Here is a 22828-nt window from a genome sequence, read left to right as displayed (position 1 = left end):
AACAGCACACAAAACAACTCCTCTCCGGAGGTGCCGGAATTCTAGAGGCTATACGCCAGCCCTAAATTCACACATACAAACTCCTCTCCGGAGGTGCCGGAATACTAGTGGCTTATAGCCAACCCTGAGCACATGCTGACACAGACCACAAAGTAGCTAAGCTCATACTCTCATGAACATAAGTTGATACTAGCGCATGGCTGTGAGGCCATGCGAACCTTTTATAGAGAAAGCTCTCCAGTACCTTCCTAGTGGTCCAATAGGAACTGCTTCAGGACCTGATCATGTGACCCCCGACCTCCAATTAGAGGTCGTCCCTTGGGCATGCTCAGTGAAGGAAAAGCAGGACTTAGTCCCAGGAGCATCTGCAACCCAAAACTCCCAGTTGTAAGTAGGCTTTGTGTAAACCCCACTCTTTTAATTTTCTTGGGGAACCACAAATTTGCTGAAACTGTTTCTGAGAAATTAGGAAAGTCCTTGTCAAGTTCAGGCTAGGGTTGTATAAAACGACACTCTTTTATCTGTCTTTTCCCAAGCTCTTCTCAGCTGATTTATGACCACGGATCACATCAAAGTTGAATGTACTGTGAAACAAGGAGCCTGTAAAAAGCAACGGCAAATTTTTTTTAATGAAACCCAATTGCAAAAATATTTTTAGCCCTAAATACATAAATTTAGGTAAAATAAAAATGTTCGCTAAGGTGGATAACCCCCCAAACTGTCTTTTGGTTGTTATTGGAGAAGGCGTTTGGTGGATTTATCTGTGACTGTTACTAAGTTTTGAGTGTGTGATAATTCCCTTACTTCTACTACATCTTCCACTCCCTGGTGCATTCCTCTGTTATATGTGTGTGTAGATTTGTACGATTTGTATTTTACTTTATCCCTATGTGTGTATTACCTTGTTAGCCTGTTTGGTGTATTTTGGTACACTACTGCTCCCTTCTTCCCTGGGTGAGGGAAGGGTACAGACTGAGAGCAGATTCAGGCGCTAAGGCAAGGTATGTGGCCCTGGCGTCTTCACCATCAGAAGTAATCCAGGGAACAAGGTGAGCTAGTGTGCCCCTAGTGTTAGTGACAGGGAAGGACCCCCTGGTCCCGGGACGCCCACAACAGAGTCGTGACACATAAGTTGCCAGCTCCCTAGGTAAGGCACCAATTGTGATCGCTAGCACAGTGATGATGTCACCTGAGTTTGTGTGCCACCCAGTAATAAAAAATACCTAAGAGACGAAATTCTCATCTCCTTTGCACATACACCAGGCCGGCACTGGCAGCACAAAGCAGTGACGTTATTGTGCCGACACGCTGACATCTAGATTGTAGGCTCCCTGCTCTGCCACATGATTCAGTGGCATCGGCCATTTACTGATGCCAGTATGTTTCAAAGTGGTGGTCGCTGATAGATTCGGATGTCTGGAACCAGTGCACTAGATATAATAGTGACACCACGGCTGCTTTAATTTTGTTTTCTGCTGAAATTTTGCAGCTCTAAGATTTTTGCAGCCGCCTCTGTGACCCTCCCACGCTATGACACTGTGTGATGCTAGCTCACAGAGGAGACCGAAGAGGATTTAGACGGTTGGCTATTAGTGATGAGCAAACATGCTCGGATAAGGTATACTCCGAGCACTTTCACCGGGAGCTAATCGAGTGACTTTGGCATGCTAGAAAAATATGTGCGAGTCCCTGTCAAACAGCCGCAAGACATGCAGGCGCGGGGACTCGTACATATTTTCCGAACACATCTAAATCACGCCATGCTTAGAGCACGCTCGCTCATCACTGTTGGCTATGTAAAATATGGGTTATCCACTACATTACGGTGACATAACCCTCTTCCTTCATGCAGATATTTTCGGTGCAGCATTGCCGTAGTTACATCACGAAAGTTACATAGCAGAGGCAATATCACACTGTAACACGGTATCCTCAGGTTTATTTATACCCTGTGCGTTTACTAAAAAATAAAAAGAACAAATCTCATTTGGATATTTAAGGTGACCACGCTGCACCGAGGACAGAATCACGTTTCCTTTTATTAGAGCTCCCCCTGGTGTCCATCTATAGGGCAGGATTTGATCGGTTGGCTCTGAAAAATTCAAGGAAATGATCAACAAAGCTGCAGAGATGTGACCAATGTTGCTCTCTTTGTCTGACTTATAATATATATGCAATGTTTTTGTCTGAATTTCGCAGGCTTTATTCTGCAACTAGCAGAAAAAAGAATCATTCATATTATTTTACTATGAAATTGCTCTTTTAATAGGGCTCTCCATTTTGATCATTCCCTGCAGCGCCTTGTAAGTGTTTGGGCAGCCCTGGTCAAAATTGCTGTTATTGTGAACAGTTAAGCAAGTTGAAGATTAAATGATCTCTGAAAGAGCTAAAGTTACAGATGGCGCATTCCCTTTGTATTTTAGGCAAAAAAAAAAATTGTCATTTTTTACATTTTAAAAATTGCGTAAATGAAAATGGACCTATTAAAAAATGTGGGCACCCTGCATTGTTCGTACCTAGTAACATCCACTTTTGCAAGTATCACAGCTTGTAAATACTTCTTGCTGCCAGCCAAGAGTCTTTCAATTCGTCTTTGAGGAATTTTCCTCCATTTTTCCTTGGAAAATTCTCCCAGTTCTGTGAGATTCCTGGGTCGTTTTGCATGCACTGCAATTTTGAGGTCCAGCCACAGATTTTCAATGATGTTCAGATCAGGGGACTGTGAGGGCCATTGTAAAACCTTCAGCTTGTGCCTTTTGATGTCATCTATTGTGGATTTTGATGTGTGTTTAGGATCATTATCCACTTGTAGGAGCCATCCTCTTTTAATCTTCAGCTTTTTACAGATGGTGTTATGTTTGTATCAAGAATTTCTTGAAATTTCATTTAATCCAGTCTTCCCTTTACCCGTGAAATATTCCCCGTGCCATTGGCTGCAACACAACAAAGCATAATTTATGCACCTCCATGCTTAATGGTTGGCAAGATGTTCTTTTCCTGAAATTCTGTGCCCTGTTTTCTCCACACATACCTTTGATCATTGTGGCTAAAGAGTTCTATTCTAACCTCATCGGTCCACAGGACTTTTTTCCAAAATGCATCAGTCTTGTTTAGCTGTTCTTAGTCATATGTCTGACACTGAATTTTATGGTGAGGACGCAGGATAGGTTTTCTTCTGATGACTCTTCCATGAAGGACATATTTGTGCAGGTGTCCCAGAACAGTAGACCAATGTTCCACAATTCTAGAGCCTACTAAATCTTTGTGAAGGTTTGTTGCTGTCAAATGGGAATTCTAATTTGCCTCTTTAGAAATCCTATGAGCAATTCTCACTAAAATTTTGCTTGGTCTTCCGGACCTTATCTTGACTCACTCTTCCTGTTAGCTGCCATTTCTTAACTACATTTCAAACTGACGAAAATACAACTTGAAAACGCTCTACTCTCTTCTTATAGCCTTCTCCTGCTGTGTGGGCCTCCACCATTTTCATTTTCAGAGTGCTAGGCAGCTGCTTAGAAGAACCCATGGCTGCTGTTTCTTGGCACAAGGACAGAGGAGGCTGGGTTTTTATAAAGCTGGGAAATTTGCCTTTCCTAACGATGACCTTCAGATGATCGTCTGAAACCTTGATCAAAGTTATCTGAGCTCACAAATCTCCAAGGGTGCACAAACTGTTGCATTGGTCCATTTTAATTTTTGTAATTATTAAATGTAAATAATAATGTATAATTTTTCTTTGCCTAAAATACAAAGGAAATGTGTCATCTTTAATTTTAGGCCTTTTATAGATCATTTCATCTTTTACTTGCTTAACTGTTCCCAATAACAGTAATTTTGACCAGGGGTGACCAGATTAAAAGTGTCCCCCAGCAATCAATAGTACTCTGAGAAAACTTGGCCGTAAACCTCATTTGACGTCCATCTACAGGCCTGGCTGTGGATCTCCTGGACCTTGAAAGCTTATGAGGTTGTCAAGCTTATAGCAGGAGACCCACAGCCAGGTCCTTGCATGGGTCGTCTGAATCAGCCCTTACCCTGCAACTAACGTGACCCCATATAGCTCTGTCAATGGAAAAATAAAAGGAGATGGGTCTTGAAACACTGAGAAACAAAATCTTGTTTGTTTTTTTAAAGTTTTTTTTAAAGTAGTAAAATATAAGTAAAAAAAATCCTATTGTCAAAATAATACCAGCCCATAGAATTAATATATATATCGAGGGGGAAACTATTAGACAATGAACCCTACAAATTGGGTCCTTCAAATAATAAGCCACCAAGTGTTTTGATTTTTAGGAAGACAAATAGGAGGAGAAGCTAGCTACTTCCTTCCTCACTGCTGCCAATGTTGAGCTTCATTTTCCAGGGTTCTCTGTTCTACACCAACCCTACACCTACACCAATCTCCACCTTTCCTGTCTGCCCCATGCTTCATGGACATATAAATCCAATGTTTTCACTCCATGATTGGAGAGAGATTGAGGGGTCGGGTCTTTCAGTCATTGATTACCTGGAAGAGATGGAAACGGGACAGAAGGAAATTTTTGGTGACTGAACGACAGATAATGCATATTAAACATGAGATGAAATATGGCTGATGATGATTACTTTATATTGTCCTCAATACTAAAGGTAAAAAATGTTTAGAGGGCAAACATCTGAGCTTGCAAAGATAGCAAAAAAAGGAGTTCGGTGGATCCCGGGCGCTGCTACTGAGATGGTTAATCCAGGTGGTAAGTATAAAAAACTTCCAATTTATTGCAACACGTTTCAGAGTAGAACCTTCTCCTTCCTCCGGTAAAAATTAGGTTCTGTCTGAGGAAGGAATTGATTTACCTTAAAGTTTTTTTTATACTTATCACCTGGATGAACCTTTTCAGCTGCAGCGCCCGGGATTCACCGCCCTCCGCTCTCCTTTACTTGTTATGTCCTCTTTCCATTTGGTGTGAGTACAGCAGCCATGATTGGAATATGCAGTGCATCACTCTTCACGTAGTTGTGCCGCTCATAAGCTGGTCAGGTGAGCGACCAACACTCCGACTCACCCTCACCTGTTGCCTACGGTGTTACACCTCTTGCTTTTTATCTCTCGGCCTTTACTAGCAAAGAAGACATGATATTAGCCTTCTAGTCCATGCACCAAAAACTATTCATTTCAGCGCATTACACTAGAACTAACACCAAAAAAGGACCTCCGTGAGCATTTACAGTTAGGGTCACAGCTGAGAGAGGTACAGGAAAAGGAAGCAATAAAAGTGAAGCTATAAATATGCAAACACAAGCAAAATAAGTTAGATAATAACAGTTCAGTATAACTTGGATCTTATGATGTTGGCATATTTATTTTGAATATACATGTCAAAATGATTGTACAAGCATATTTTAAAGTTTAACGAGGTTGTCCACTACTTTAGTATTGATGACCTATCCTCAGGATACGTCATCAATGTCTGATCAGTCGGAGTCTGACACCTTGCACCCCCGCTGATCAGCTGTTATCGGTGTCGGCGGCTGCCATTCGGAAGTACACACTTGCGAAGCTGGCCGTCTTCTGATAGTGGCCACCGCAGGGTACTGCTCATCTGCTTCCCATTGATTTGAATAAGAGGTGAAAGTGTAGTACAAATCCCCGGCCACTCCCAGAAGATGGAGCAGCTTGGCATGTGAATACTTCCTTCCAGTGGCCGCCACCACAGACACCGTTAACCGATGATCAATGGGGGGGCGACAAATGTCAAACTCTGACCTATCAGACTTTTGTGACCTATCCTAAGAATAGGTCATCAATCAAAAAGTAGTGGACAAACTCTTCACCCATCAATCCTGACTGACTGCTCATCAATGCCTGTCCTTCCTTCTGATGAATCTGTGTGTGTTTGTGTACCAGACCTGTGTGCGTGTGGGGAGCATCAGACCATGTGGCTGGCTGTGTATGGTGGGCATCAAACTATTTAAGGGGACCAGGTAGTGTGGGAGCATTATATGGTCTATGGGGCTCTGAGGGTGGGGTCTAATTGGGGCATCACACTGTAAGGCAGGGGGTGTCAAACTGCATTCCTCGAGGGCTGCAAACAGGTCATGTTTTCAGGATTTCCTTGTACTGCACAGGTGATAATTTAATCACCTACACACATAATGATTGCAGCACCTTGTGCAAAGCTAAGGAAATCTTGAAAACACGCATAGTTTGCGGCCCTCGAGGAATGCAGTTTGACACCCCTGCTGTAGGGGATGTATTGTGGGGCATCATACTGTGTGTGGGACTGACGGGGAAGTAATGCTGTGTGTTGGGAAGAATGGACTCTATGGATATCATAATGTATGGAGGGCATTGTAGGGGCATGAAATGGGTACCATGCTGTGTGGAACCCTAATAGGCTTCACTAGGAAACCATTTCTATGTGGATTCATATAAAGGACTGGATGAGGTTAGACTACTGACTGAGCATAAAAATCTTCAAATCAGGAGGTTTCCTCTTAAATTGTTACGTACAGTGCATGGCTTATTAAGTGCTTCTTTACTTTGCTCCTTTATTGGATAAACATCTAATAAATGTAGAAAAGAAAGGAATGTAAGACACAAAAGACCCCTAAAGATGAGATATCGATATTCACATAATTTATAGGTCTGAAAGAAAAACTTATATTTGTTCCAGGAGGTTAGAAACCGCAACAAAACCATAGATACTGTATGTATGGAGGGATCTACCATGATCTACCATGATCTACCATGAAATTCGTGGCCATTTTCAGATCGCACTGTTCTCTTTATCAGTTTCAGAAATAAGACTAATAAAAATGTCACTAAAAATTCCAAGCTGCTTTCAAACATTTCTTCTGCCTCTATTAAGGGATTAATGAAAAGACCGTTTTGTCTTTGTCCTTTGTTATGGGAATATAATGGCAGAAATGGCCTGACATCTAAAAACAATACTCTAAGCAATATAATGGACCCATACAAATAAATGCCATAAAAAGCCTCAGCAAATAATGGCAGCAATAGTAGCACAATAACCAGAGCTGTCTGCTCCCAGGACTAAGGCTCTGTAACAACCATGGAGTAATAGATGATGGCAGGACTACAATAAAGTCCAGATTCACCCTGGTCGTTTTCAGTAAAAAGGGTATTGTGTGAGAAGAACTGGGCAGGGAGCAGTGCCATGTCTATATCAAGACTAAAGGAACAAAAAACGACTGAAAAGTGAGAAACGTGTTCACTAGTGTTCCAGGCTGATGTATCTGGTCCTGGTCTCAGAGGTGAATATAGCCTGTTCTTATATTCAATGGGGCCCTGTTTAATTTAAAAGGGGTTGTCCAAGTAGTGGTCAATATAAAGAGTTATTCCCATCAGGTACATTGTGGCATAGTCACAAAATATGCCATACATGTCATAAAGAAGCAGGTTCGGGGGGCTTTAAGTGCGGAGCGAATCACCTAAAAAGGCTTCCACCATTTCCACGTTGTAGATGCATCAGGAAGAGAAGGCTCACATGATCCAAGGCATGGCCATGTGGGATTTCCTATAATGCGCCACGGGCTGGGCTACCCTGTGGGGGGCTGTGACTACATAAGTTTTGACCTGGATTTCACTAGGGACTCAGATAAAGAGGATAGTCTGGGCTTCTAATAGACACCAGGAACCACTCCAGAGCAGTCCTTGAGACTACAGCTGCAGTTCAGGGGATCAGAGGCACGGGTGCGGGGTACTGGAGGGCAAGACAGAGGTGTAGTCCGAGGTTTGGGCAGATAGCACGAGTTCACAATACAAAGCTGGAGTCAGGAATGGAAAAAGTCAAACTGACAGAGTAAACATGCTAGGTTGGTAGCTGGAGATAGAATATGGAGATATGCTTGTGCTAGCAGACTAGGAACCAATGTTCAAGCGAGGGCTGGTGGGAGGAGCTGCCTAATATAGACCCTGCTGGCATGGGATAGTCCAGAGAACCTGGAGGGTTAAATTCTTGCAGAAACCGACCATGCCCCCTAAAGCCAAATGGAAACCACATGCTGATGCAGTAGTGCTGAGGCACCCTACAAGAGGCAGACTCTGCGAGCTGGCCTGACACGAGGAGAATCAGTGCAGTGACCACAGTGAGTCGAGCGGCGCTGAGGAGGCATGCGATTTACCGGTGTGACAGCAGCTATCACAACTCATGGTATATCGCAGACAATCAGGAGGGATTATCATAGCCTGTATGAAAGCAAAAGCTGGGAATTCAGCAACCACTTTCGGGTGAATCGAACAGTGAGAGGACGTCAGTGCTGATAGTTTTGTCATAGAGATACTAAAACGAATTGAAAAATTGCAGATAAATTGGCAACTAGTTGAGAATTCCCTTATACACGTTCAATCGCTGAAAATATGTTCTTATTGCATTATTAATCCATTTGATCGCACATCAATACTGTCAATAAAGTTGTCTATATTATCACACCCTGTTTTCTGCGCTGCAGGTATATACCAAACCCTTTGCTTCTCGAAGGGAAGAAGTTCGACATTCGCTCCTACCTGCTGATTGCTTCTACCGTACCCTACTTTGTGTTTTTCCGCCATGGTTATGTTCGTCTAACCTGCAACCCTTACGATCCAGAGTCTGATGACCTCACAGGTCACCTAACCAATCAGGTACGTGGCATTTTCTAAACATTTCTGCAAAATTTTTGGCAAAATTGACTTTCTTCCATAGTCACAGGGTCAAGGCATCTGTAAAAGAATTTGCCACTCCTTAGACATTGATGGTGTATTAATAAGTGATCAATATCAGATCGGCCTCCTTCTACATACACTTGTATTGAGTGAGGCTGTCTAGTAACGCGGAGGTGTAGTGGGCATGGCTGGCTAGAGGGCATGGCCTCGCTCCATACAAGTGTATGGAAGTAAGGCCACGCCCACTGGCCAGGGGTGTGTATAGCTTATACTGTACACTGTGTGCAGAATTATTAGGCAAGTTGTATTTTGATCACATGATACTTTTTATACATGTTGTCCTACTCCAAGCTGTTCAGGCTTGAGAGCCAACTACCAATTATGTAAATCAGGTGATGTGAATCTCTGTAATGAGGAGGGGTGTTGTCTAATGACATCAAGACCCTATATAAGGTGTGCTTAATTATTAGGCAACTTCCTTTCCTTTGGCAAAATGAGTCAGAAGAAAGATTTGACGGGCTCTGAAAAGTCCAAAATTGTGAGATGTCTTGCAGAGAGATGCAGCAGTCTTGAAATTGCCAAACTTTTGAAGCGTGATCACCAAACAATCAAGCGTTTCATGGCAAATAGCCAAAAGGGTCACAAGATGCACGTTGGGCAAAAAAAGGCACAAAATAACTGCCCATGAATTGAGGAAAATCAAGCGTGAAGCTGCCAAGATGCCATTTGCCACCAGTTTTGCCATATTTCAGAGCTGCAACGTTACTGGAGTAACAAAAAGCACAAGGTGTGCGATACTCGGGGACATGGCCAAGGTAAGGAAGGCTGAAAAACGACCACCTTTGAACAAGAAACATAAGATAAAACGTCAAGACTGGGCCAAGAAATATCTTAAGACTGACTTTTCAAAGGTTTTATGGACTGATGAAATGAGAGTGACTCTTGATGGGCCAGATGGATGGGCCAGAGGCTGGATCAGTAAAGGGCAGAGAGCTCCACTCCGACTCAGACGCCAGCAAGGTGGAGGTGGGGGACTGGTATGGGCTGGGATCATCAAAGATGAACTTGTGGGACCTTTTCAGGTTGAGGATGGAGTGAAGCTCAACTCGCAGACCTACTGCCAGTTTCTGGAAGACAACTTCTTCAAGCAGTGGTACAGGAAGAATTCGGTATCGTTAAAAAAAACCATGATTTTCATGTAGGACAATGCTCCATCACATGCCTCCAACTACTCCAGAGCATGAAGACACAAAAGAGAATAGTAAAACCAAAAACACTCAGTTTGAAAAAATGTTGCAGTAATCCGCAAGTGCTAGTAAAAGATGTAAAAAACAGGGTATTTGGTTGATACGTTTTTTGCAAAAAATGTATACTAAGCTGCTCTACCAATCTTCACGGTATACCCTTATCAGAGCAGTCCTAACTAATATATGCAATCCCTATCTGATGTATTTAAAAACCTGATCATCTGTATATAACCTGTGTGAACAGGGTTCAGAGAGGAAAAATCCATGTGCGCATACAGGGTAGAACAGCTTTTGTGCAGATAGCCCAAGAGGAGTGGTGGAACTCCCCAGTCTTGTAGACACAAGAGAACAATTATGGAAACAGGAACACATGGGCTACTTGCACAGTGAACAAGTCTGTATGATCATGTTCACACACCACCAAGAAACCTGAAGACACAAAAGAGAATAGTAAAACCAAAAACACTCAGTTTGAAAAAATGTTGCAGTAATCCGCAAGTGCTAGTAAAAGATGTAAAAAACAGGGTATTTGGTTGATACGTTTTTTGCAAAAAATGTATACTAAGCTGCTCTACCAATCTTCACGGTATACCCTTATCAGAGCAGTCCTAACTAATGTATGCAATCCCTATCTGATGTATTTAAAAACCTGATCATCTGTATATAACCTGTGTGAACAGGGTTCAGAGAGGAAAAATCCATGTGTGCATACAGGGTAGAACAGCTTTTGTGCAGATAGCCCAAGAGGAGTGGTGGAACTCCCCAGTCTTGTAGACACAAGAGAACAATTATGGAAACAGGAACACATGGGCTACTTGCACAGTGAACAAGTCTGTATGATCATGTTCACACACCACCAAGAAACCTGAAGACACAAAAGAGAATAGTAAAACCAAAAACACTCAGTTTGAAAAAATGTTGCAGTAATCCGCAAGTGCTAGTAAAAGATGTAAAAAACAGGGTATTTGGTTGATACGTTTTTTGCAAAAAATGTATACTAAGCTGTTCTACCAATCTTCACGGTATACCCTTATCAGAGCAGTCCTAACTAATGTATGCAATCCCTATCTGATGTATTTAAAAACCTGATCATCTGTATATAACCTGTGTGAACAGGGTTCAGAGAGGAAAAATCCATGTGTGCATACAGGGTAGAACAGCTTTTGTGCAGATAGCCCAAGAGGAGTGGTGGAACTCCCCAGTCTTGTAGACACAAGAGAACAATTATGGAAACAGGAACACATGGGCTACTTGCACAGTGAGCAAGTCTGTATGATCATGTTCACACACCACCAAGAAACCTGAAGACACAAAAGAGAATAGTAAAACCAAAAACACTCAGTTTGAAAAAATGTTGCAGTAATCCGCAAGTGCTAGTAAAAGATGTAAAAAACAGGGTATTTGGTTGATACGTTTTTTGCAAAAAATGTATACTAAGCTGCTCTACCAATCTTCACGGTATACCCTTATCAGAGCAGTCCTAACTAATGTATGCAATCCCTATCTGATGTATTTAAAAACCTGATCATCTGTATATAACCTGTGTGAACAGGGTTCAGAGAGGAAAAATCCATGTGTGCATACGGGGTAGAACAGCTTTTGTGCAGATAGCCCAAGAGGAGTGGTGGAACTCCCCAGTCTTGTAGACACAAGAGAACAATTATGGAAACAGGAACACATGGGCTACTTGCACAGTGAACAAGTCTGTATGATCATGTTCACACACCACCAAGAAACCTGAAGACACAAAAGAGAATAGTAAAACCAAAAACACTCAGTTTGAAAAAATGTTGCAGTAATCCGCAAGTGCTAGTAAAAGATGTAAAAAACAGGGTATTTGGTTGATACGTTTTTTGCAAAAAATGTATACTAAGCTGCTCTACCAATCTTCACGGTATACCCTTATCAGAGCAGTCCTAACTAATGTATGCAATCCCTATCTGATGTATTTAAAAACCTGATCATCTGTATATAACCTGTGTGAACAGGGTTCAGAGAGGAAAAATCCATGTGTGCATACAGGGTAGAACAGCTTTTGTGCAGATAGCCCAAGAGGAGTGGTGGAACTCCCCAGTCTTGTAGACACAAGAGAACAATTATGGAAACAGGAACACATGGGCTACTTGCACAGTGAACAAGTCTGTATGATCATGTTCACACACCACCAAGAAACCTGAAGACACAAAAGAGAATAGTAAAACCAAAAACACTCAGTTTGAAAAAATGTTGCAGTAATCCGCAAGTGCTAGTAAAAGATGTAAAAAACAGGGTATTTGGTTGATACGTTTTTTGCAAAAAATGTATACTAAGCTGCTCTACCAATCTTCACGGTATACCCTTATCAGAGCAGTCCTAACTAATGTATGCAATCCCTATCTGATGTATTTAAAAACCTGATCATCTGTATATAACCTGTGTGAACAGGGTTCAGAGAGGAAAAATCCATGTGTGCATACAGGGTAGAACAGCTTTTGTGCAGATAGCCCAAGAGGAGTGGTGGAACTCCCCAGTCTTGTAGACACAAGACTGTGTCTTCAGGTTTCTTGGTGGTGTGTGAACATGATCATACAGACTTGTTCACTGTGCAAGTAGCCCATGTGTTCCTGTTTCCATAATTGTTCTCTTGTGTCTACAAGACTGGGGAGTTCCACCACTCCTCTTGGGCTATCTGCACAAAAGCTGTTCTACCCTGTATGCACACATGGATTTTTCCTCTCTGAACCCTGTTCACACAGGTTATATACAGATGATCAGGTTTTTAAATACATCAGATAGGGATTGCATACATTAGTTAGGACTGCTCTGATAAGGGTATACCGTGAAGATTGGTAGAGCAGCTTAGTATACATTTTTTGCAAAAAACGTATCAACCAAATACCCTGTTTTTTACATCTTTTACTAGCACTTGCGGATTACTGCAACATTTTTTCAAACTGAGTGTTTTTGGTTTTACTATTCTCTTTTGTGTCTTCAGGTTTCTTGGTGGTGTGTGAACATGATCATACAGACTTGTTCACTGTGCAAGTAGCCCATGTGTTCCTGTTTCCATAATTGTTCTCTTGTGTCTACAAGACTGGGGAGTTCCACCACTCCTCTTGGGCTATCTGCACAAAAGCTGTTCTACCCTGTATGCACACATGGATTTTTCCTCTCTGAACCCTGTTCACACAGGTTATATACAGATGATCAGGTTTTTAAATACATCAGATAGGGATTGCATACATTAGTTAGGACTGCTCTGATAAGGGTATACCGTGAAGATTGGTAGAGCAGCTTAGTATACATTTTTTGCAAAAAACGTATCAACCAAATACCCTGTTTTTTACATCTTTTACTAGCACTTGCGGATTACTGCAACATTTTTTCAAACTGAGTGTTTTTGGTTTTACTATTCTCTTTTGTGTCTTCAGGTTTCTTGGTGGTGTGTGAACATGATCATACAGACTTGTTCACTGTGCAAGTAGCCCATGTGTTCCTGTTTCCATAATTGTTCTCTTGTGTCTACAAGACTGGGGAGTTCCACCACTCCTCTTGGGCTATCTGCACAAAAGCTGTTCTACCCTGTATGCACACATGGATTTTTCCTCTCTGAACCCTGTTCACACAGGTTATATACAGATGATCAGGTTTTTAAATACATCAGATAGGGATTGCATACATTAGTTAGGACTGCTCTGATAAGGGTATACCGTGAAGATTGGTAGAGCAGCTTAGTATACATTTTTTGCAAAAAACGTATCAACCAAATACCCTGTTTTTTACATCTTTTACTAGCACTTGCGGATTACTGCAACATTTTTTCAAACTGAGTGTTTTTGGTTTTACTATTCTCTTTTGTGTCTTCAGGTTTCTTGGTGGTGTGTGAACATGATCATACAGACTTGTTCACTGTGCAAGTAGCCCATGTGTTCCTGTTTCCATAATTGTTCTCTTGTGTCTACAAGACTGGGGAGTTCCACCACTCCTCTTGGGCTATCTGCACAAAAGCTGTTCTACCCTGTATGCACACATGGATTTTTCCTCTCTGAACCCTGTTCACACAGGTTATATACAGATGATCAGGTTTTTAAATACATCAGATAGGGATTGCATACATTAGTTAGGACTGCTCTGATAAGGGTATACCGTGAAGATTGGTAGAGCAGCTTAGTATACATTTTTTGCAAAAAACGTATCAACCAAATACCCTGTTTTTTACATCTTTTACTAGCACTTGCGGATTACTGCAACATTTTTTCAAACTGAGTGTTTTTGGTTTTACTATTCTCTTTTGTGTCTTCAGGTTTCTTGGTGGTGTGTGAACATGATCATACAGACTTGTTCACTGTGCAAGTAGCCCATGTGTTCCTGTTTCCATAATTGTTCTCTTGTGTCTACAAGACTGGGGAGTTCCACCACTCCTCTTGGGCTATCTGCACAAAAGCTGTTCTACCCTGTATGCACACATGGATTTTTCCTCTCTGAACCCTGTTCACACAGGTTATATACAGATGATCAGGTTTTTAAATACATCAGATAGGGATTGCATACATTAGTTAGGACTGCTCTGATAAGGGTATACCGTGAAGATTGGTAGAGCAGCTTAGTATACATTTTTTGCAAAAAACGTATCAACCAAATACCCTGTTTTTTACATCTTTTACTAGCACTTGCGGATTACTGCAACATTTTTTCAAACTGAGTGTTTTTGGTTTTACTATTCTCTTTTGTGTCTTCAGGTTTCTTGGTGGTGTGTGAACATGATCATACAGACTTGTTCACTGTGCAAGTAGCCCATGTGTTCCTGTTTCCATAATTGTTCTCTTGTGTCTACAAGACTGGGGAGTTCCACCACTCCTCTTGGGCTATCTGCACAAAAGCTGTTCTACCCTGTATGCACACATGGATTTTTCCTCTCTGAACCCTGTTCACACAGGTTATATACAGATGATCAGGTTTTTAAATACATCAGATAGGGATTGCATACATTAGTTAGGACTGCTCTGATAAGGGTATACCGTGAAGATTGGTAGAGCAGCTTAGTATACATTTTTTGCAAAAAACGTATCAACCAAATACCCTGTTTTTTACATCTTTTACTAGCACTTGCGGATTACTGCAACATTTTTTCAAACTGAGTGTTTTTGGTTTTACTATTCTCTTTTGTGTCTTCAGGTTTCTTGGTGGTGTGTGAACATGATCATACAGACTTGTTCACTGTGCAAGTAGCCCATGTGTTCCTGTTTCCATACTCCAGAGCATAGCTGGCCAGTAAAGGTCTCAAAGAAGAAAAAATAATGACATGGCCCCCTTGTTCACCTGATCTGAACCCCATAGAGAACCTGTGGTCTCTCATAAAATGTGAGATCTACAGGGAGGGAAAACAGTCCACCTCTCGGAACAGTGTCTGGGAGGCTGTGGTGGCTGCTGCACGTGATGTTAATCGTAAACAGATCAAGCAACTGACAGAATCTATGGATGAAAGGCTGCTGAGTGTCATCATAAAGAAAGGTGGCTATATATCGGTCACTAATTTTTGGGGTTTGTTTTTGCATGTCAGAAATGTTTATTTCTAAATTTTGTGCAGTTATATTGGTTTACCTGGTGAAAATAAACAAGTGAGATGGGAACATATTTGGTTTTTATTAAGATGCCTAATAATTCTGCACAGTAATAGTTGCCTGCACAAACAGATATCCTTCTAAGATAGCCAAATCTAAAAAAAAAACCCACTCCAACTTTCAAAAATATTAAGCTTTGATATTTATGAGTCTTTTGGGTTGATGCCCTCATCATCTCCCGCCTTGACTACTGTAACCTCCTGCTCTGTGGCCTCCCCTCTAACACTCTCGCACCCCTCCAATCTATTCTAAACTCAGCTGCCAGACTAATCCACCTGTCCCCCCGCTATTCCCCGGCCTCTCCCCTCTGTCAAGCCCTTCACTGGCTTCCCATTACCCATCGACTCAGTACAAAACCCTAACCATGACATGCAAAGCCATCCACAACCTGTCTCCTCCATACATCTGTGACCTCGTCTCCCGGTACTTTCCTGCGCACAACCTCCGATCCTCACAAGATCTCCTTCTCTACTCCCCTCTTATCTCCTCTTCCCACAATCGTATACAAGATTTCTCTCGCGCATCACCCCATACTCTGGAACTCTCTACCCCAACACATCGGACTCTCACCTACCATCGAAACCTTCAAAAAGAACCTGAAGACCCACCTCTTCCAGCAAGCCTACAACCTGCAGTAACCACCGATCAACCAAACCGCTGCATGACCAGCTCTACCCTCACCTACTGTATTCTCACCCATCCCTTGTAGATTGTGAGCCTTCGCGGGCAGGGTCCTCTCTCCTCCTGTACCAGTTGTGACTTGTATTCTTCAACATTATTGTACATGTTTTTATTATGTATACCCCTCCTCACATGTAAAGCGCCATGGAATAAATGGCGCTATAATAATAAATAATAATAATAATTGAGAACATAGTTGTTGATCAATAATAAAAAATAATCCTCTAAAATACAACTTGCCTAATAATTCTGCACACAGTGTACATACCTCCCAGTCCCGGGTCAGAGACCGGCGAATCCCCACAACACACAGTGCGTGTGCTGGGGGGAATTCATAAGTCTGCAGTCACACAGCCGGACCACAGACTTATTGGTTTGGGCTGGACAACCCCTTTAAGAGAAACCTCTATTTTTAAAATAACAATTCTTCTGTAAAAAAGATTCCAAAAATAAAAAATATTATTGTTATCATTATTATATTTTTATTGATTTTTTTTTTTACAATACTTTGCTTGACTTATTTTGATTTTGATTAACGTTAATGGCCAAAGCCATGAAGTCACGTAGCTCTGAAGACCCAGATACTGGCCCAGGTGTGTGAGAATTTAATGTGACAACCATTGTGGGGACTGAAACATATTTTGCAAAAAAACCCAAAAAGACAACGACTCAAGGATGTAAATATTTACTGGGAGTTTATGTTTGTCATGTAAAAGGCTCCTTACATATTTTATGCCTCCATACCTCCGGAGGACTCACTGCTGCGGCTAGGAGTAAAGTAATGGAAGCTCTGTATAAGCTGACAGCTGCGTCCTGTTTGGGTTCCTGGTATGTCTTTGCTGACGTCTTGCACTGCAATATGACATTTCCAAGTTCAATGAATTGTTATACGTTGCCTTCAACCGTGCAGGTGTTACTGTGCCACATATCAATGAAATAAGAACTGCTGGTCTAACTGCCGGCTGAAAGGAGGCTCTGGAAAATAAATCTGAACAGTAGAGGAGAAAGTTCCTCAGTGACCAAGTGTTGGCTGCATTATAACAAGGTGCAACATTTCATCAAAGGGTTTTGCCAAATGTTCAAGTTGTTCATAGGATAATTTTTCACCTCAGTTATTTGTATCCATATGATAAATTATCTCTCCTAAATTATCCCTATTCATAAAATATCTTATCTCATACGTTATTCCTATCCGTAGGATGTTCTCTCCTAGGCTATCCATATCCATAGGATGTTCTCTCCTAGGTTATCCCTATCCGTAGGATGTTCTCTCCTAGGTTATTCCTATCCATAGGATGTTCTCTCCTAGGTTAGCCCTATCCATAGGATGTTCTCTCCTAGGTTATCCATATCCATAGGATGTTCTCTCCTAGGTTATCCCTATCCGTAGGATGTTCTCTCCTAGGTTATCCATATCAATAGGATGTTCTCTCCTAGGTTATCCATATCCATAGGATGTTCTCTCCTAGGTTATTCCTATCCATAGGATGTTCTCTCCTAGGTTATCCCTATCAATAGGATGTTCTCTCCTAGGTTATCCATATCCATAGGATGTTCTCTCCTAGGTTATCCCTATCAATAGGATGTTCTCTCCTAGGTTATCCATATCCATAGGATGTTCTCTCCTAGGTTATCCCTATCAATAGGATGTTCTCTCCTAGGTTATCCATATCCATAGGATGTTCTCTCCTAGGTTAGCCCTATCCATAGAATCAGGTCTCTCCTAGGTTATCCATATCCATAGGATGTTCTCTCCTAGGTTAGCCCTATCCATAGGATGTTCTCTCCTAGGTTATCCCTATCCATAGGATGTTCTCTCCTAGGTTATCCCTAACCATAGAATCAGGTCTCTCCTAGGTTATCCCTATCCATAGGATGTTCTCTCCTAGGTTGGCCCTATCCATAGGATGTTCTCTCCTAGGTTATCCATATCCATAGGATATTCTCTCCTAGGTTATCCCTATCCATAGGATGTTCTCTCCCAGGATATCCCTATCCATAGAATCAGGTCTCTCCTAGGTTATCCCTATCCATAGGATGTTAACATCCTATGGATAGGGATAACCTAGGAGATAATGTATCCTATGGATAGGGGGAGAACTTATCTTATCGATATGGATAACCTAGGAGACATCACCTAGGCTATCTATATCCATAAGATAAGTTCTCCCCTAGGTTTTCCCCTATGCATCCACGTTTACCAGCTCCAATGCAAATTCTCTATCCGAGTTCTCATGTACCATGTGACTTTAAGTATACTGGTGCATTTTGGGCTTTCTCAAGATCCAGTGACCACTGTTACCTCTCTACCCCCGCCACTTACTGGGGATCAGCTAGCATTATACCTGTAATTTCAGTATATTCAGTTAATTTCTGACTGATGTGCTAAGTGAACTGTTTTTCTTTAAGTGTCATTAATTCCTCTCTTCATAAAAAAGTTAATAATAATAGCTATGTGATTGTCTCACTCTTTATAGTTTATGCATCTTAAAAGCAATCACAGTGATATAAATGTCGCAGAGTTATTAGCTATTTGCATGTTTACTTGTAATACCATGCCTAACCACATGGGTTGCTGTTCAGAGTCCACATGATTTTCATTTAGACATGCCTACTACAAATCTATGCCACCTACTGGTAGAAATACTGTATTTTTGTACAGCCATTACTATATTCTCATTTTCAAATGCCAATGATACATTAACGAGAATCAACTAAATGACTGTTTGCTGCAGATCTTGAATGGACAATTTGAAGACTTAAACATCTCTCTGCTGAGTATTCTATTTTTTTAATTTTATTCCTAGTACATGCAGAAGAAAAACCCTCTTTACAACGAGCTGAAAGAAGAGACAGTATGGACAATGGAAAGATTCAACAGCTACGTGAATGAGAAGTTTGCCGAAAGGAAAGGTCTACCTAAAGAATGGGTCCTGAATACCTTTACGGTGAGACAACAGGGATGACCGACCAGAGATTTAAGAAGAAGCAATACTGTTTGTTAGCATTCCTTTGTCTACAAGTCCTTTCTAGGAACCCTCATCATTGTATATTACTGAACATCCAACGTTTGGGGATATTTTGTGTCCTAGGCTTTGAGTGCTGCAGTCGTGTCATTAGACATGATGCATCCACAGTTGGGCTGTAGACCCTTTGCCGAAAGATTTTCTGACGAGCCGGTCATCTCGAATATAGGAAGCATGGTTCTGCAGGAATGTTCACTCTTGTTTTCATCTTATGTCATTGTCTTCCTGTCACTGATAGAAAAGGATGCAGCAGATAATGATCCACTGTTTCCTGAGCGTGAAATCAAAGTTGGAGTGCCGCCGGGGATTCTTTGACCTTATCGGCTGTGACTTCCTGATCGATGATGATTTTAAGGTATTAAATGCACGCCTAGGAAATCTGTCATTATTGGTGGAAATATAGAGTAGAAAAAAGGCACTCACCAGTAGTAAAATTACATCTTTATTGAATAAAACAGACAAAAGGGGTGATGGATACATGCTCAAGCGTTACCGGCAACACCAATTTGCATATACTCAACATTTCTGTGGGTTTGAAGGTATACCTTTATTATTTTTTTGGATACCATTATTGTTATTGTTAGAGGCAAATATTTGAAAAAGGGTCAGGAAATATTCCACTTAGCTGAACAATGGGCCCTCAGAATCGATGCCACTGGTTGCCCATGGGCACCTCAGTCCGACTCTGGTAGTAGCTATGATCAAAATATATATGTCCTAGGGCTTTGGGAGCAAGTTATACTGTTATGTGCTACGTCTGACTATAGTATTCCCATGTTGTAAAGACAGTTCGAGTCCTAAGATACTGCCATCTTCACACCTTAAACCATGAACTTTCTGTGAAAATGGATAATGACATGAAGTGGCAAATTTTGCAACTGGACTCAAGATATCATGCGCCATTTACAATATTGGTACTTTCTTATGTAGCAGCAGGGCCTTTGAGATCCCAAAAGAGCTCACCGGTGGGATAATTATAGTGGGTGTAGGAGTTGATGTCTCACATGAGGCATGGAGCCTAAGAGGGGGCCAAAAGTTTCCTTTGGCTTGCATGAAAAGACCAATGCCATTCAAGACCTGTGATAGTTGGGATGTGGAGTCTGTTGGAGATTCTGCATTGCAGTCCACGAGCTTCAAGTTACATCACTGGAACCCATACACATTAGAGTTGAAAGAAATGTCCGGTTTCGACCACACCAAACGATCACAGGTTAGGTCAATGAAATAATCGACCATTTTGACCTCCAAACAACTGCCTATAATATTCATCATTGCTCAAACATAAGTGAGGCATGTTGGATTATTTCTGTGACGATGATTGCCACTGGCTGTTTTATCAGCCAAAATATCCATTTTGATGTATCGTGGACCATCGATGATCACTTGTTCGGTGATTCATTTTCATCTAATATGTATCGAGACGTTAAGTCACCAGGTGGTGGCTGGAGTTGATACCTCCGAGTTGTTCCCCTACAATTAGGCTTCTATGGCGGCCAAATCTGAGACCATTGCCCAGTAAAGTGAAGGCTTTGAGTTTTGGGTTTGACTTCAGTCTGTAACATTCTATAACTTTGTAAATGTTTGTACATGAAATAAACTTCCCCATTTTCAACTTCCAGGTGTGGCTCCTGGAAATGAACTGTAACCCTGCCCTGCACACCAACTGCGAGGTATTGAAAGACGTCATCCCCAGTGTCGTCAATGAGACTCTTGGTAAGTTGCTCTTATCTGGACTTGACATAGATGTGCATATGTAATATGCCGGTCTTACAGAAGGCAGCATAATCAAATGATGGCTTTAGATAACAGTCAAAAATTGAACCTGTCCTTTCACACAAAACCTGTAGAAACCTGTAGAAAAACAGTGTTGATGCTCTCACACCCACAACATGTTGAAAATGCTCTTAGGGCATTCGGCAACTTTCATCAGCCTTCAGCCAGCACTGTAGGAAACTTCTTTTCCCCAGTATGCATTGCATCTGCCATTGTCCAATAGCTTGTCTGCTGTGAACTAAAGCCTGTATATGCAGCTTGGCAGACAGGAGCTCAGGAGCAGAAAGACAAAGAGGACAATCAGGTTACACAAAAAGGAGTCAGCTAGGGGACAGCACTTTGTAGTGATATTTTTGGTGGTAAGACAACATGATTTCTGAATACAGTGATTAGGAGATAGTCCATTTATTACAATATCTTTCATAGTCACTGAGATTTTAGACCTATGATTGTTTTTAACCTCACTTTCTTTTTAGCCCTGCTTTACAGAACGTTCTCCTATTTTTTCTTTTATAGATTTGGCCCTCGAAATCTTCAAAAAAAGCATAAAAAGCCATCACATTTTACCCCTGAATACTCAAAGCAAGTTCATACTATTATATAACGGAGATACAAATGAGCAGACTATAAAATTTATCTGGCCCAGGACCAGCAGTCCGGTGAAGACACAGGAGACCGTGCCAACAGAAAACCTTCATAGACCCGCGAAACAACTCGAAAAGCCTCAAAGACCATTAAAAGCTTCCTCAGACAACAGTCACCACATTATAACTAAAAGAGCCTTCTCGAGGTCTCCTCAGAGGGCAACGTTGGCGATAACTCCCATCAACATGACAGGACTTTACGATAACTTAACTCTTTATACGAGAAGCCATAAAACCAAGAATGAAAGCCCCTCAAACTGTGTAACAGAGGAGAGCCAAAGAAGAGGAAAAACAGAACAACAGACCATGGTAGCCAAGATATCCTTCACATGTCCACAAAGGTTTCGAGTCATCGGCAGAAAAACTCCCCAATACATGAAGAGGAGCACACCTGAAATAATGACAACCACCAGCACCGTCATCAGCCAAGGACAGAAACCTCAACGATCCAGTGCAGGTTCCCGTCAGGAGCATGAAGATACCAGGGGGCTCAATTGTCTACAAGATACTAATAGCAGTGACCAGATAACCTTAGAATCGTTGAAGGACTGAGTCCAAAATGTGCAATAAAGTCAGTGTGAAGTACGGGAAATGCATTTCTGTGTTGTTAAAAGGAACACTAAGAGCAAAAAAAAAGAAATTCTCCTCATTGTCTTTGATCCCATTTTGCTTCATATAGCAGTTAATCAGCATGATGTAGGTGCAGAGACCCTGATTCCAGCAATGTGTCACTTACTGTTATGAAAACTGTAATGAAAGGCAATTCAGTACCACAATGGACATAGCGGTCAGAACACATACAGTGATCTGACAAACACCCAAAATAACAGAATGAGCTCTGAGACGTGGGAACTCTGCAGACCGCAATCCCTAATCCTATCAAACCACACTAAAGGTAGCCGTGGAGCGCTCCTGACCAGAACCTAGGCGCCTCGTCACAGCCTGAGAAACTAGCTAGCCCTGAAGATAGAAAAATAAGCCTACCTTGCCTCAGAGAAATTCCCCAAAGGAAAAGGCAGCCCCCCACATATAATGACTGTGAGTAAGATGAAAACACAAACATAGAGATGAAACAGATTTAGCAAAGTGAGGCCCGACTAGCTGAATAGAACGAGGATAGGGAAGATAACTTTGCGGTCAGCACAAAAACCTATAAATAACCACGCAGAGGGGACAAAAAGACCCTCCGCACCGACTAACGGTACGGAGGTGG

The 22828-nt window shown here is 41.7% G+C and overlaps 1 protein-coding gene across 1 annotated transcript in view; it reads left to right on the top strand.

The window, feature by feature from the left end:
* TTLL10 (tubulin tyrosine ligase like 10) overlaps nucleotides 1-22299 on the top strand; it is a 68721-nt gene extending 46422 nt beyond the window's left edge. The window contains exons 8-12 of the mRNA XM_069741246.1: nucleotides 8452-8623; nucleotides 18980-19120; nucleotides 19437-19553; nucleotides 20818-20911; nucleotides 21488-22299. Coding sequence (XP_069597347.1) covers nucleotides 8452-8623; nucleotides 18980-19120; nucleotides 19437-19553; nucleotides 20818-20911; nucleotides 21488-22167 — 1204 coding nt within the window. The 3' untranslated portion in view covers nucleotides 22168-22299. The remainder of the gene's footprint in view (nucleotides 1-8451; nucleotides 8624-18979; nucleotides 19121-19436; nucleotides 19554-20817; nucleotides 20912-21487) is intronic.
* The last annotated feature ends 529 nt before the right edge of the window (nucleotides 22300-22828 follow it).

Source organism: Ranitomeya imitator, chromosome 10 (genome assembly GCF_032444005.1).
Source record: "Ranitomeya imitator isolate aRanImi1 chromosome 10, aRanImi1.pri, whole genome shotgun sequence".
Taxonomy (NCBI): domain Eukaryota; kingdom Metazoa; phylum Chordata; class Amphibia; order Anura; family Dendrobatidae; genus Ranitomeya; species Ranitomeya imitator.
Note: the sequence above shows the minus strand (reverse complement) of the source record. Positions and strands in the feature narration are given on the sequence as shown.